At 45.1% G+C, this 13,498-nt stretch overlaps 1 protein-coding gene across 1 annotated transcript in view; it reads right to left on the reverse strand.

Annotated features, from left to right (window-relative positions):
- LOC143767140 (uncharacterized) overlaps positions 1-13,183 on the reverse strand; it is a 57,411-nt gene extending 44,228 nt beyond the window's left edge. Inside the window, exons 1-5 of the mRNA XM_077255169.1 lie at positions 12,996-13,183; positions 9,932-10,064; positions 9,481-9,636; positions 2,697-2,820; positions 2,486-2,595 (exon numbers count right to left, since the gene is read on the reverse strand). Coding sequence (XP_077111284.1) covers positions 2,486-2,595; positions 2,697-2,820; positions 9,481-9,636; positions 9,932-10,009 — 468 coding nt within the window. The 5' untranslated portion in view covers positions 10,010-10,064; positions 12,996-13,183. The remainder of the gene's footprint in view (positions 1-2,485; positions 2,596-2,696; positions 2,821-9,480; positions 9,637-9,931; positions 10,065-12,995) is intronic.
- Between the last annotated feature and the right edge of the window lie 315 nt (positions 13,184-13,498).

Genomic DNA, 13,498 nt, shown 5'->3' on the forward strand with positions numbered 1-13,498 from the left:
ACTCTGTGGGCCAAAATATGGAAAAATTATAGCTCTCAAAATGTGGTGATGCAAAACTATTTTTTGCAATAAAAAGCGTATTTTAGTGTGTGACAGCTGCCAAACATAAAAACCCGCAATAAAAACCCTCTATAAAAGTTAATCAAACCCCCCTTTATCACCCCCTTAGTTAGGGGAAAATACTAAAATAAAAAAATGTATTTATTTTCATTTTCCCGTTAGGGTTAGGGCTAAAGTTAGGGTTATGGTTGGGGCTAAAGTTAGGGTTTGGATTAGGGTTGGGATTACGTTTACATTTGGAATTAGGGTTAGGGGTGTGTCAGGGTTAGGGTTGTGGTTAGGGTTGTGATTAGGGTTAGGGGTGTGTTCGGGTTAGGGTTGGAGTTAGAATTGGCGGTTTCCACTGTTTAGGCACATCAGGGGCTCTCCAAATGCGACATGGTGTCCGATCTCAATTGCAGCCAATTCTGCGTTGAAAAAGTCAAATGGTGCTCCTTCCCTTACGAGCTCTCCCGTGCGCCCAAACAATGGTTTACCCCCACATATGGGGTATCAGCGTACTCTGGACAAAGTGGACAACAACTTTTGTGGTCCAATTTCTCCTGTTACCCTTGTGAAAATAATAATTTGGGGGCTAAAAAATCATTTTTGTTGGAAAAAATATATTTTTTATTTTCACAGCTCTGCATTATAAACTTTAGTGAAACACTTGGGGGTTTCAAGTTCTCACAACACATCTAGATAAGTTCCTTGGGGGGTCTAGTTTCCAAAATGATGTCACTTGTGGGGGGTTTCCACTGTTTATGCACATCAGGGACTCTCCAAACGCGACATGGCGTCCAATTTTAATTCCAACCAATTCTGCGTTGAAAAAGTCAACTTTTGGGGTCCAATTTCTCCTTGTTACCCTTGGTAAAATTAAAAATTGGGGGCGAAAATATCATTTTTGTGAAAAAAATATGATTTTTTTATTTTTACAGCTCTACATTATATACATTATATACTTCTGTGAAGCACTTGGGGGTTCAAAGTGATCACCACACATCTAGATAAGTTCCTTAGGGGGTCTATTTTCCAAAATGGTGTCACTTGGACTTTGCATTGAAAAGTCAAACGGTGCTCCCTCCCTTCTGAGTTCTGCCATGTGCCCAAACAGTGGTTTACCCCAACATATGGGGTATCTGTGTACCAGATCAGGACAAATTTCACAACAACTTTTGGGGTCCAATTTCCCCATTTGGATCTGAACTAAATTTTTGTGGAAAAAAAAGTTAAATGTTCATTTTTTTTTTAAACATTACAAAAATCCTGTGAAGCACCTGAAGGGTTAATAAACTTCTTGAATGTGGTTTTGAGCACCTTGAGGGGTGCAGTTTTTAGAATGGTGTCACACTTGGGTATTTTCTATCATATAGACCCCTCAAAGTGACTTCAAATGTGATGTGGTCCCTAAAAAAAAAAAATGGTGTTGTAAAAATGAGAAAATCGCTGGTCAACTTTTAACCCTTATAACTCCCTAACAAAAAAAGATTTTGGTTTCAAAATTGTGCTGATGTAAAGTAGACATGTGGGAAATGTTACTTATTAAGTATTTTGTGTGACATATGTCTGTGATTTAAGGGCAAGAAAATTCAAAGTTGGAAAATTGCGACATTTTTGCCAAATTTCTATTTTTTTCACAAATAAACGCAAGTCATGTCAAAGAAATTTTACCACTATCATGAAGTACAATATGTTATGAGAAAACGATGTCAGAATCACCAGGAGAAGCATTCCAGAGTTATAACCTCAAAAAAAGGACAGTGGTCAGAATTGTAAAAATTGGCCCGGTCATTAACATGCAAACCACCCTTGGGGATAAAGGGGTTAAAAATGGTCTAATAACATGGAATGTAATAAAATACCAAAATTACTTATACTCTCCTGGTAAATTCCCTGTTACTCCAGCGTCGTTGAAATTACTGGATTTAGCGGTCACCTATGAAACCCCCACTGAGTCCTGTGATTGGCTGCAGCGGGAACGTCATCACTGTAGAACAACGTAACATGACCAGCTGGATCACCAAAGCAGAATGGCTGAAGCGTACAGGTAAGGCTACTTTCACACATCAGGTTTTTTGTTTCAGGCAGAATCCGGCTAATGTTCCAAAAAATGGATCGAGAGAGAGATTTTTTCGCTGGACAAAAAAACGTTCATCTGAACATTTTCTCCGTCCACCGGAAACAACTATTTGGACGGCTCCGGGAAAAAAAACGGATGAAACATCTGGTCATCAGGCACAATCCGGCGCTAATACAACTCTATAAGAAAAAAACGGATCCGGCGCAAAAAAAAAGGATACGTTTTTTTCAAAACTTGCCGGATTGTGCCTGAAACAAAATACCTGATGTGTGAAAGAAGCATAAATAAGTTATTTTGGTATGATCATATTCCCTGCTTTTTCTTGACATTTTTAAAAGATGGCGAAATACTAACTACATCTACCTGATGACCTCCCTGATGATCCTGCGGGATATTTTGACGTCTCTCTGGACAATTCTGGGAATGATCAGGACAGGGCGATGTACATGTTACTTTTCCCGTAATGGATCCTTCTGTAAGAATACACACAGGTTGATTTGAAATTGTTTGTAATTCTCAGCATTGTGATAAGCAATTTTTGTGACCATCAAAGTCAATGAAAGTCTCCACTTACTCAGTGATGTGTGGAGATGGTGGCTCTCCATCATGACGTCCTTGTACTGATCCTTGTGTCCTTCTATGTAGTCCCACTCCTCCATAGAGAAATTTACAGCGACATCCTGACACCTTATAGGAACCTGACATACACATTAAGATACAGATTCAGCACATTGTTTTTATTATTTAGAACACGCCAACATTTTCTGTAGGAGGAGCAGATTGAGTTTAGGCTGTATAGTCATTGTCTGCTCAGAAGGAATGGTCCTCTTTTTAGAATGGATCACCTTGTAGTAAATACATAGTAACAGCAGAGGTTTATACCTAGCATTGGCAAAGGTGTATACATAGTAACAGGAAAAATAAGTACGGTAAGTAGTACCAGCCCTAGTGTACAGTGGCTTGTAAAAGTTTGTGCACCCCTGGTCAAAATTACTGTGAACAGTTAAGCAAGTTGAAGATGAAATGATCTCTAAAAGGCCTAAAGTTTGACAAATGTTTCAGACATTAGCCTGTTAGGGTTATGGCTTGTTCACCATCATTGTTAGGAAAGGACAGGTGATGCAAATTTACCAGCTACATCAAAACCTCTTGCTAAAAAACAACAGCCATGGGGTCTTCTAAGCTGCTGCCTAGCACTCTGAAAATGAAAATGGTGGATGCCTACAAAGCAGGAGAAGGCTGGCACAAGGTAGAGGCATCAGGGTAGCGGTTGTAAAGGAATATGATCCTGGCTGCTGCATTCAGGACGGATTGGAGAGGGGAGAGTTTAGTAAGAGGGAGACCGATTAGTAGAGAGTTACAATAGTCCAGGTGAGAATGAATAAGAGCAACAGGAAGAATTTTTGCAGAGTCAAATGGTAAGAAAAAGTTGAATTCTAGAAATGTATTGAGGTGTAGATGACATGAGCGAGCCAGTGATCGGTTGTGGGGAGTAAAGGAAAGCTCTGTATCAAGTATGACTCCAAGACAGCGGGCTATTGCTGTGGAGTAATGGTGGAACCAGACACAGAGATGGCAATGTCAGGCATAGGTACATTAGTAGAGGGAGAGAACACAAGGAGTTCAGTTTTTGACAGGTTCCGTTTCACATAGAGGGAGGACATGATGTTGGAGACACCGGTAAGACAATCCTTGGTGTTTGGTAATAATGCAGGCGTGATATCAGGAATAGATGTGTATAATTGGGTGTCATCAGCATAGAGATGGTACTGGAAACCAAATCTACTGATTGTTTGTCCAATAGGGGCAGTATACAAGGTATTCATAAAATGATTTATAGTACAAATTGCACTTTTTACAAAAACATTTTTATAAATAAACCATGTGGATTTTCTAACATTTCTTTTCTATAGATGCGGTGATATTATCTAGCCAATCGATATGCCTCTTCTTGCAACAAATCTATACCCATTATTCGGGACTCTGTTTAAAGACTCTAAACATAAGGATGAATGACCTCGGGGAGATCAAAACATCCAACACCGCGGAGACACCATCACGTGTTTCTCAACGCAAGCAATGAATCTGTTTAAAGACTCATCTTGATAAAAGGACAAGGATGTTTTGTAATGTCACTTTTAATGTAAATTTTGATTAAACTACTGACTATATGGGGTACTGGATGTTATCATCCGATTACCAGACAATTGTTTATTCCTTTATTATTATGTATTGTACTTAGCCGGTTTTTAAAGAACAGATCTCTCCTTTTTATATGCTTTATCAATAATCTTATCTCCTTAGCCTCATTTTAATCTGTCTCTTATCACACATTCCTTATTGAATTTTCACTGGTGCGGGGACTTTCAATAGTGAATGTGTAATGTTAAGAGACATGAGGCTGTAAGAGAAGAGAAAGGATGGGAAAAACACAAGACTTAAGGTACCGTCACATTTAGCGACGCTGCAGCGATCCAGACAACGATCCCGATCGCTGCAGCGTCGCTGTTTGGTCGCTGGAGAGCTGTCACACAGACCGCTCTCCAGCGACCAACGATGCCGAGGTCCCTGGGTAACCAGGGTAAACATCGGGTTACTAAGCGCAGGGCCACGCTTAGTAACCCGATGTTTACCCTGGTTACCAGCGTAAAAGTAAAAAAAAAAAAACAGTACATACTCACATTCCGGTGTCTGTCCCCCGGCGTTCTGCTTCTCTGCACTGTGTAAGCACAGCGGCCGGAAAGCAGAGCGGTGACGTCACCGCTGTGCCCTGCTTTCCGGCTGGCACTGACACAGTGCAGAAGCAGAACGCCGGGGGACAGACACTGGAATGTAAGTATGTAGTGTTTGTTTTTTTTACATTTTACACTGGTAACCAGGGTAAACATCGGGTTACTAAGCGCGGCCCTGCGCTTAGTAACCCGATATTTACCCTGGTTACCATTGTAAAACATCGCTGGTATCGTTGCTTTTGCTGTCAAACACAACGATACACGCTGATCTGACGACCAAATAAAGTTCTGAACTTTAATCAACGACCAGCGATCTCACAGCGGGATCCTGATCGCTGCTGCGTGTCAAACACAACGATATCGCTAGCCAGGACGCTGCAACGTCACGGATCGCTAGTGATATCGTTTAGTGTGACGGTACCTTAAGAAAAGTCTCTACTGCAGTCCCTTATCTCAGAAGTATGGACATATACTCAGAGTCCAGAAACATAAGCCAACTCTGCCAAATTCGGAAAAATCTGTCGGATTTAGTCTTATCATAAGTCGACGATCTCTCCATTTGACACACAAAAAAAACTATTTATGGGACCCATTTGTGAGATGTAATAGTAGATATATTGCCCATTCCATCATCCCTGGAAATTCGCAAATCCACAAATTTTACTCTCACTTTACATATATCAGAGATAAACCTGGAATTTAAAAGATTCATTGAAACATCCCTGCCGGCATCACTGCATGGTTTCCCATCTCCACTCTTAGGCCGGCGTCACACTGGCGTTTTAAACGGCCGAGTGCAATGCGATAAAAAAAATCGCATTGCACTCGGACCAATGTTCAGCTATGGGGCAGCTCCCACCAGCCGACTTTTTGTCGGCCGTTTTCCTCGGTCTGAGACAATCGCAGAATGCTGCAATTGTCTCGGACCGAGGAAAACTCTCAGCTCACTCGCACCCATATAAGCCTATGGGTGCGAGTGAGTCATCGCACACCACGCGGATATCATCCGAGTGCTGTGCGTTATAAGCAGACCCCAGCAATGGAGGAGATGGAGAAATTCATTTCTCCGCCTCCTCCGCAGCTGTGCTCCGATCCTCCCTGTGCGAGAGAATTGGAGCACAGACGCATGACACTCGGCTCCTGCTCTACTGTGAACAGGAACCGAGTGTCATTAGCATATCGCATCCGATGCTCTCGCATCGGACGCAATATGCCAGTGTGACGCTGGCCTTACTCACCACTCCGGGCCATGCTGTGAGTTCTGTCCTCTGCCGGCTCCATGCTCTGGGCCTCATGTCTTTGTTTGCTGCATACTTCCTGGCTGTATATTTAGGGCGGCGGCCCCAGCACTTCCTGTTTCTTATAGAGACTGTGTGCACCTTCCTAAGGTGTTCCCTACCAATTGCCAAGAAGCCTCAGGTACTTAAGGCATCCCCACCCATAGGGGAATGCCTGAGTAACTTTCACCCTCAGTTAGTGTGTTGCTACTGAGCTGCCAGGTCCTGTCTCTGCTATCCTGGGGGCTGCATACCCAGGCCGGAATTCTTGTCCTGTACTTGTTCCCGTGTCTGTCCCTGTCTGAACTCTGGTCTATACCTGTATGTATCCTTGTCTGTTTGCCTTTCCCACTCAGCTGAGTGTACCCTTGTGTCCACTTTGCTCTGCTCGCCGCAACCTGCGGCTCTGCCCTGTTCTGCTCGCTGCGACCTGCGGCTCTGCACCGCTCTGCTTGCCGCAACCTGCGGCTCTGCCCTATTCTGCGCCGCTCTGCTTGTCGCAACCTGCGGCTCTGCTCAGTTCTACTCTGCTCGTCGCCACCTATGGCTCTGCGCCTCTCTGTTCTGCTCGCCGCAACCTGCGGTTCCGATCCGCTCCCCGCAACCTGCGATTCTGCTCCCCGCAACCTGCGGTTCTGTTCTGCTCCCATCTTGCCTCCTGCGTCTTTGCTCTGCTTCCGCTCCACGTCCTGTGTCCTTAGGAACCAGTTCAGACTGGAGGGACATCTGTTCCTTACTCGTACCTGCCCGCCTGCCTGCCAGCCGTACCCGCGTGAGTACCAGTGGTGCTCGTCTGTACTTGCCCACACCCGTCAATAGACTTCCGTTCCCCAATGGGATCAGCTGCTACAGCCAGACACTGCACCAGGGTGGTACCTGGCAGCTACCTGCCGCACAAGCCAGACCTCACCACTAGAGGCTCCAGTGAAAACCAAGGTAGTTGCTTAGTCACACCCCTCCAGGGTACTCTGGTTTGTGGCACAGTGGGGCCCCAATCCCCTCGCTCGCCCCTCCCAGTCAGGGCGCGAGCGTTACATTCATCTATAGAAATCCAGTATGGCCGCCATGTTCATTCATAATTAATTTTCTATTTCCTTATCTTTGCAAATCATCTCCTGCGCATTGGCTTGACTTGCAATTGTTTTCTCAATTTGGGCAACGGTCTCTCAAATTTCAATTAGCATCTTTTCCTCTTGCGCATTAATGAGCTTAAACATACAACATGATGTATCTTATAACTAGAGTTGAGTGAATATGTTCGGGTTCCCCCTTATTCTGCAAGCTATAGCGCTTACCGAATAAGCTGCAGAGGGAACCCGGCTTCCCGGATCGCTCCCGCTGATCAGCTCTGCAGCTGCATGTGTCACGGCTGTGTGACAGTTACAACACATGCATGGAGAACCCAACACACAGGCTGTCACACAACCAGGACACATGCAGCTGCGGAGCCAAACAGCCAATCAGCCGGAGCGATCCAGGAAGCCGGGTTCCCTCTACAGCTTATTCGGTAAGCGCTATAGCTTACCGACTAATGCCAGTCTCACACGTCCAGATAATTCCGGTACCGGAAAAATCGGTACCGGAGTTATACGTGTCCGTGTGCTCACGTGGCACATCAGTGTGGCACACGTGCGGCAGCCGTGTGCCACCCGTGTGCCGACTGGGTACCACACGGACCGTGCAGGAGACAGCGCTACAGTAAGCGCTGTCCCCTGCTTTGGGTGCTGAAGCCTCCATTCATCCCTTCTCTCCAGCAGCGTTCGCTGGAGAGAAGGAATGAAAAATCATTGTTTTTTTATTTTTTTTGCGGTTGAAATAAAGTTCCCGGTAACCAACCCCCTCCACCCCTATGGGAGGTGGAGCCGCATATTCATCACTGTAATGAGCGGCACCACGTGACCGCTCATACAGGACAAGTTGCGACCCTGAGAGGAAGCATCGAGGGAGCTGGGTGAGTATTTTATTTCCAGCAGGCGGGCGCACAGGGGGTGGGAGGGGGTTTGAGGGGGTGGGAGGTTTTTTTTTACCGGGAACTTTATTTCAACCGCAAAAAAAAATAAAAAAACAATGATTTTTCATTCCTTCTCTCCAGCAAACGCTGCTGGAGGGAAGAAATGAATGGCGGCTTCAGCACCACAAGCTGGGGGGACAGCGCTTACTGTAGCACTGTCTCCTGCACGGCACACGGACAGCATCCGTGTGCGGTACGTGTTTTACACGGACCCATTGACTTTAATGGGTCCATGTGATCCGTGCGCTCCCACGAACACTGACATGTCTCCGTGTTTTTCAAACGGACACACAGTCCGTGAAAACACGCTGACATGTGCAGAGACACATTGATTTTAATGTGTCTACGTGAGTCAGCGTCTCCGGTACGTGAGGAAACTGTCACCACACGTACCGGAGCCACTGACGTGTGAAACAGGCCTAAGAGGGAACCTGAACATATTCACTCAACTTTAATTATAACGTCTGAATGAGAGTATTTCACTCTATACCTTTTGCTCCTTTCTTTTTTTTTTTTACTATCTTTTAGATAAGCATGTTTGTTTTTTATATAAAAACTGTGTGCACACAAATTAACTGGGTGGGTTGCAAGATGCACATTGTGACCAGAAAATCAGGCTTAGAAAAAGAACCTTGTGCAGAAAAGCCTATATAACCTGCTGGAATTAAATAAAATTCAAGCTTTTGAGCAGAATCGGGCACCTGAGTGCTGGTAATTCTGACATTAATGCTGATTACATCGTTCCTGTGTTATAAGGCTAGGTTCAGATTGCGTTAGTGCAATCCGTTTAGGGCGAGCGCTAGCGGATTGCGCTAACGCAATGTCTTTTTCGGGGCCGCGTTCAAGGGTCGCGTTAACGTCCCCGCTCTCGCAGATCCCCGATCTGCGAGAGTGGGGAACGGACCTCTGGCGCACCGCGGACGCTGCAAGCAGCATCCGAGGTGCGCTACAAAAGACCGGCACATCGCTAGCGCGTGCCGAAAATGACACGCGCTAGCAATGCGCTCTAACATTGCCGGCAATGGGAGCGCTAACGGACGCGGTGCACGGCGTTAATTTCGCCGTGCAACGCTGTCCGTTAGCGCTATCCCATTAACGCAATGGGAACCTAGCCTAACGGATTTATCTGCCCTTTTAATGTTAGCTCGGCATGTTCAACCTTGTCTATTTGATCTATCCCTCTTCTGACCTCGCCATTAGCTAGACATCAACACTCCATGTTCCAGCATGGATTTCGCCGCATTTCGGTCCAGAAAGAATGACGTTGAATTCACAAATAACCCTTCAATTCTTCCCTCCACAGACAATGCTACTGGATTGTGTCCCTGCAGCACGCACCTCTCCAGTTAGCAGGTGACTAATCGTGTTGGTGACTTCTAGAACCTTCTGCTCCTCACTTCTCTCATTCCCTAGTGAGTAAGGTGAAGGCTCCGTGATCTGGGTCCTGCCACATCCTTCATCCTCTTCTGATACCTTCTTGACTACTATGTAATCCTGTGAACAGAAAGACAAGAATTTCACTTAATATGTTCCCTTCACCTCCTCTTTTCCCATTTTAGAAGACGATGACACATCACTGGTACATACCATCATTTTCTGATCATGATGATCTGATTGTGAGCATATCTCCCCATCCCGAACATTCTATAACCTTGCCACAGCCCCACTTACTTTAAAACAAAATGACCCCAATGAAAAAAACAAAACCCTTATCTTCCAGTAACTTTGATTTTTAATGGCGGAAACAAGTGATGACACGTGACGTGACATAACTCTCAGAACCCCTCACCTCTCCAGTCAGCAGGTAGATTATTTCTAAAGTGATGTTTAATACCCTCTCAATCAAGGGATTACTGTTTCTCTCCATCTTCAGTGGGTCAGGCACGGCTCATGTTTTTAAAGGAGACTTGAACTTCTTTAGACTGCAAGGGAAAAATAAGGAGGGAGTCTAAAATAATGCATGGATCAGACAACGTAGGATGTCCCAGATTGGCCACTACAAAGACATACACATTGCAGACAGATGGGGCGAAGCGCAGACTAAAGCTCGCTGTCAGGCTAGGATTCAGTAGCCATGTTATTGGGTGCTACATGAGGGTATAATATATTAGTGTGGAGAACATGGAAGTGAAGCCATGACTTATCCAAAAATACACTGATAGGCCGATCTGTTGCTGCAGGCCTTTCCCATACGCAGAACAGAACACAAAAATTTGTGGCCTGCTGGAGGTCATTTTGCAGGGCTCTGGCAGTGCTCCTCCTGTTCCTCCTTGCACAAAGGCTGAGGTAGCAGTACTGCTGCTGGATTGTTGCTCTGCTACGGCCCCCTCCATGTCTCCTGGTGTACTGGCCTGTCTCCTGGTAGCGCCTCCAGCCTCTGGACACTACGCTGTCATGGTTCCCAATGGCAAGGGAACGTAAGAAACATATAAATAACGAACGAGCTCTCGGGTGATGGAAACTCGAGTTGACCGTGAGCTAAATCTACCACACAACTAATAGTAGCCAGGGAGCATACCTACGGCTTCCTAAATGCCACGCGCCAGCCGGAGGACTAACTACGCCTGGCAGAGGAAGAAACAGACCTGGCTTACCTCTAGGGAAATACCCCAAAAGATGATAGCAGCCCCCCACATGTAATAACGGTGAATTAAGAGGAAAAGACATACACAGTATGAAAGTAGATTTAGCAAAGAGAGGTCCACTTACTAGATAGCAGAAGGATACAAAAGAGGACTTCACGGTCAACTGAAAACCCTTTCAAAAACCATCCTGAAATTACTTTAAGACTCCTGTGTCAACTCATGACACAGGAGTGGCAATTTCAGCCCGCAAGAGCTTCCAGCTACAGAGAATTACAAAAACTGCAAACTGGACAAAAGATACCAAAACAAAAGGACAAAGTCCACTTAGCTGATCAGCAGACTAGTAGCAGGAACATGCAACCGAAGGCTCTGGTTACAATGATGACCGGCAAGGAAATGACTGGAGAGCAAGGCTAAATAGGAAACTCCCAAACGCTGATGGAAGCAGGTGAACAGAAGCAGCAAAGTGCAAACAAGTCACCAATACCACCAGCAACCACCAGGGGAGCCCAAAAAGCGGATACATAACACTACGCTGACAGACACAGCAAACCTTCTTGCCACAGCTTGCATTGATGTGCCATCCTGGATGAGCTGCACTACCTGAGCCACTTGTGTGGGTTGTAGAGTCTGTCTCATGCTACCACAAGGGTGAAAGCACAACCAACATTCAAAAGTGACCAAAACATCAGCCAGAAAGCATTGGTAATGAGATGTGGTCTGTGGTCCCCACCTGCAGAACCACTACTTTATTGAGTGTGTCTTGATAATTGCCAATAATTTCCATCTGTTGTCTATTCCATTTGCACAACAGCATGTGAAATTGATTGTCAAACAGTGTTGCTTCCTAAGTGGACAGTTTGATTTCACAGAAGTTTGATTTACTTGGAGTTATATTCTGTTGTTTAAGTGTTCCCTTTATTTTTTTGAGCAGTGTAAATTCTTACTCGTATAAGCTAGAGCAAGGCAAGCTTTCCCAGTGGTAACAGCAGCTAATACAGTATGGAGAATAGGATGGAGGCATAACAGTTACTGCTAAAAATATAGTAGCCCTGGACCGACCACATGGTAGCACTTGGAGTAATGTAGTCTACTTGGGACTGTACTCTATCTACAGATGTCCAAACCAGGAACAGTTTGAGTCCACGTGTCGACAGGCTGGAACAGCAGCCTCAACTAGTTTATGTGAAGGCTACTCTGTCTCACCGTATGTATCTTAACACAGAGATTTTTCATTTAGGCCATGATTGCTCCATTTTTTATTTTTTCCATCGTTTGGAAAAATACAGTTTTTCATTGTTTTGTTTTCATGATTATACAAAGGCAACTTCAAAACAAGATGTCTGTCATATTCCTCTGCATTATTATACTTGCCTACATGGTGCCATTGTATACCACAGCGCTTTACAGACATTGTCACTCTACTTATAGGAGCTCACAAATCTTAATTCCTTACCAGGCTTTACTTATTGTGTGCACTGTAACTGCAATTTCCTTTTCTGTCACCAGGTTTTTGTCACCTAATCAAAGAGCAGCATTATGTAGAGACAGCGGCCCTAATTACAGCGATGTGTCATTTACTTGTATACTTACTACAGTTCTGATAAAATCAGTGTTTTATCAGCATGAGATTATCACCAGAGGACAAGTTGTCGAGTGTGATGCAGTCCTTCTGCTTTGTATAACCCCACCACTGATTGGCAGCTTTCTGCCTATGCACAGTGTACACTGGAAGCTGTCAGTGTTGTAGGTGGGGTTATACAGAGCTCAGCATTCAGAGAACTGCTAGCTAAAACAGGAATTGTATCAAAACTACAGCAAGCAGCTCAGAAAGTGACACATTACTAGAATTGGTGTCTCTGCCCCTACGTTATGCTGCTCTCAGATGAAGAAGCAAAACCTGGAGACAAATTACATATAATATTAAAAAAATCATATTTCAGCAAACTGTCTGGTACATATAACAGGCTGATAGTAAATATAGGTCATATGCCGACATGTACTCATGCTACACACTTGATATGATGCACAGACTTCTATTATTATTACATATCTGTGGACACACATAGTGCACAGTCACCTGCAGATAGAGAACACATTATAGTTTGCCAGCATTGCATACAAACATGGAGCATATGTACAGAACCCCACATTATACACGTACTGTCCTATCAGTGCACCTATGTACAGGCTCTTCTAGAGAACAAGCAGTATACAGACCCCGGTACATGATACACAGCTGCAGCACATACCGCTCCACTAACTTACCGCATTTACAGACGTTGGATCCCAGCTGCTTCAGGACCTTTGATGATGTCACAGTCATGTGATCAATCACGTACCCATAGAAAGCAGAACAGATTTTCCATCCTTGTCAGTGTAGGGCCTTTGAGGATGCAAGGTCATGTGATCGTCATGGGCGGAGTCAGATGATTCTGTGACTGTAATGCACTAGTGGCTGTGTGTGCAGTGGGCCGGCCTTAGTGCCGTGTGTGTCAGTGACGGGCCTGGTGCTGTGTGTGGCAGAGCTGTGTGTGTCAGTGACGGGCCTGGTGCTGTGTGTGGTAGAGCTGTGTGTGTCAGTGACGGGCCTTGTGCTGTGTGTGGTAGAGCTGTGTGTGTCAGTGACGGGCCTGGTGCTGTGTGTGGTAGAGCTGTGTGTGTCAGTGACGGGCCTTGTGCTGTGTGTGGTAGAGCTGTGTGTGTCAGTGACGGGCCTGGTGCTGTGTGTGGCAGAGCTGTGTTTGTCAGTGACGGGCCTGGTGCTGTGT

This window comes from Ranitomeya variabilis, chromosome 4 (genome assembly GCF_051348905.1).
Source record: "Ranitomeya variabilis isolate aRanVar5 chromosome 4, aRanVar5.hap1, whole genome shotgun sequence".
NCBI classification, from domain to species: Eukaryota; Metazoa; Chordata; class Amphibia; order Anura; family Dendrobatidae; genus Ranitomeya; species Ranitomeya variabilis.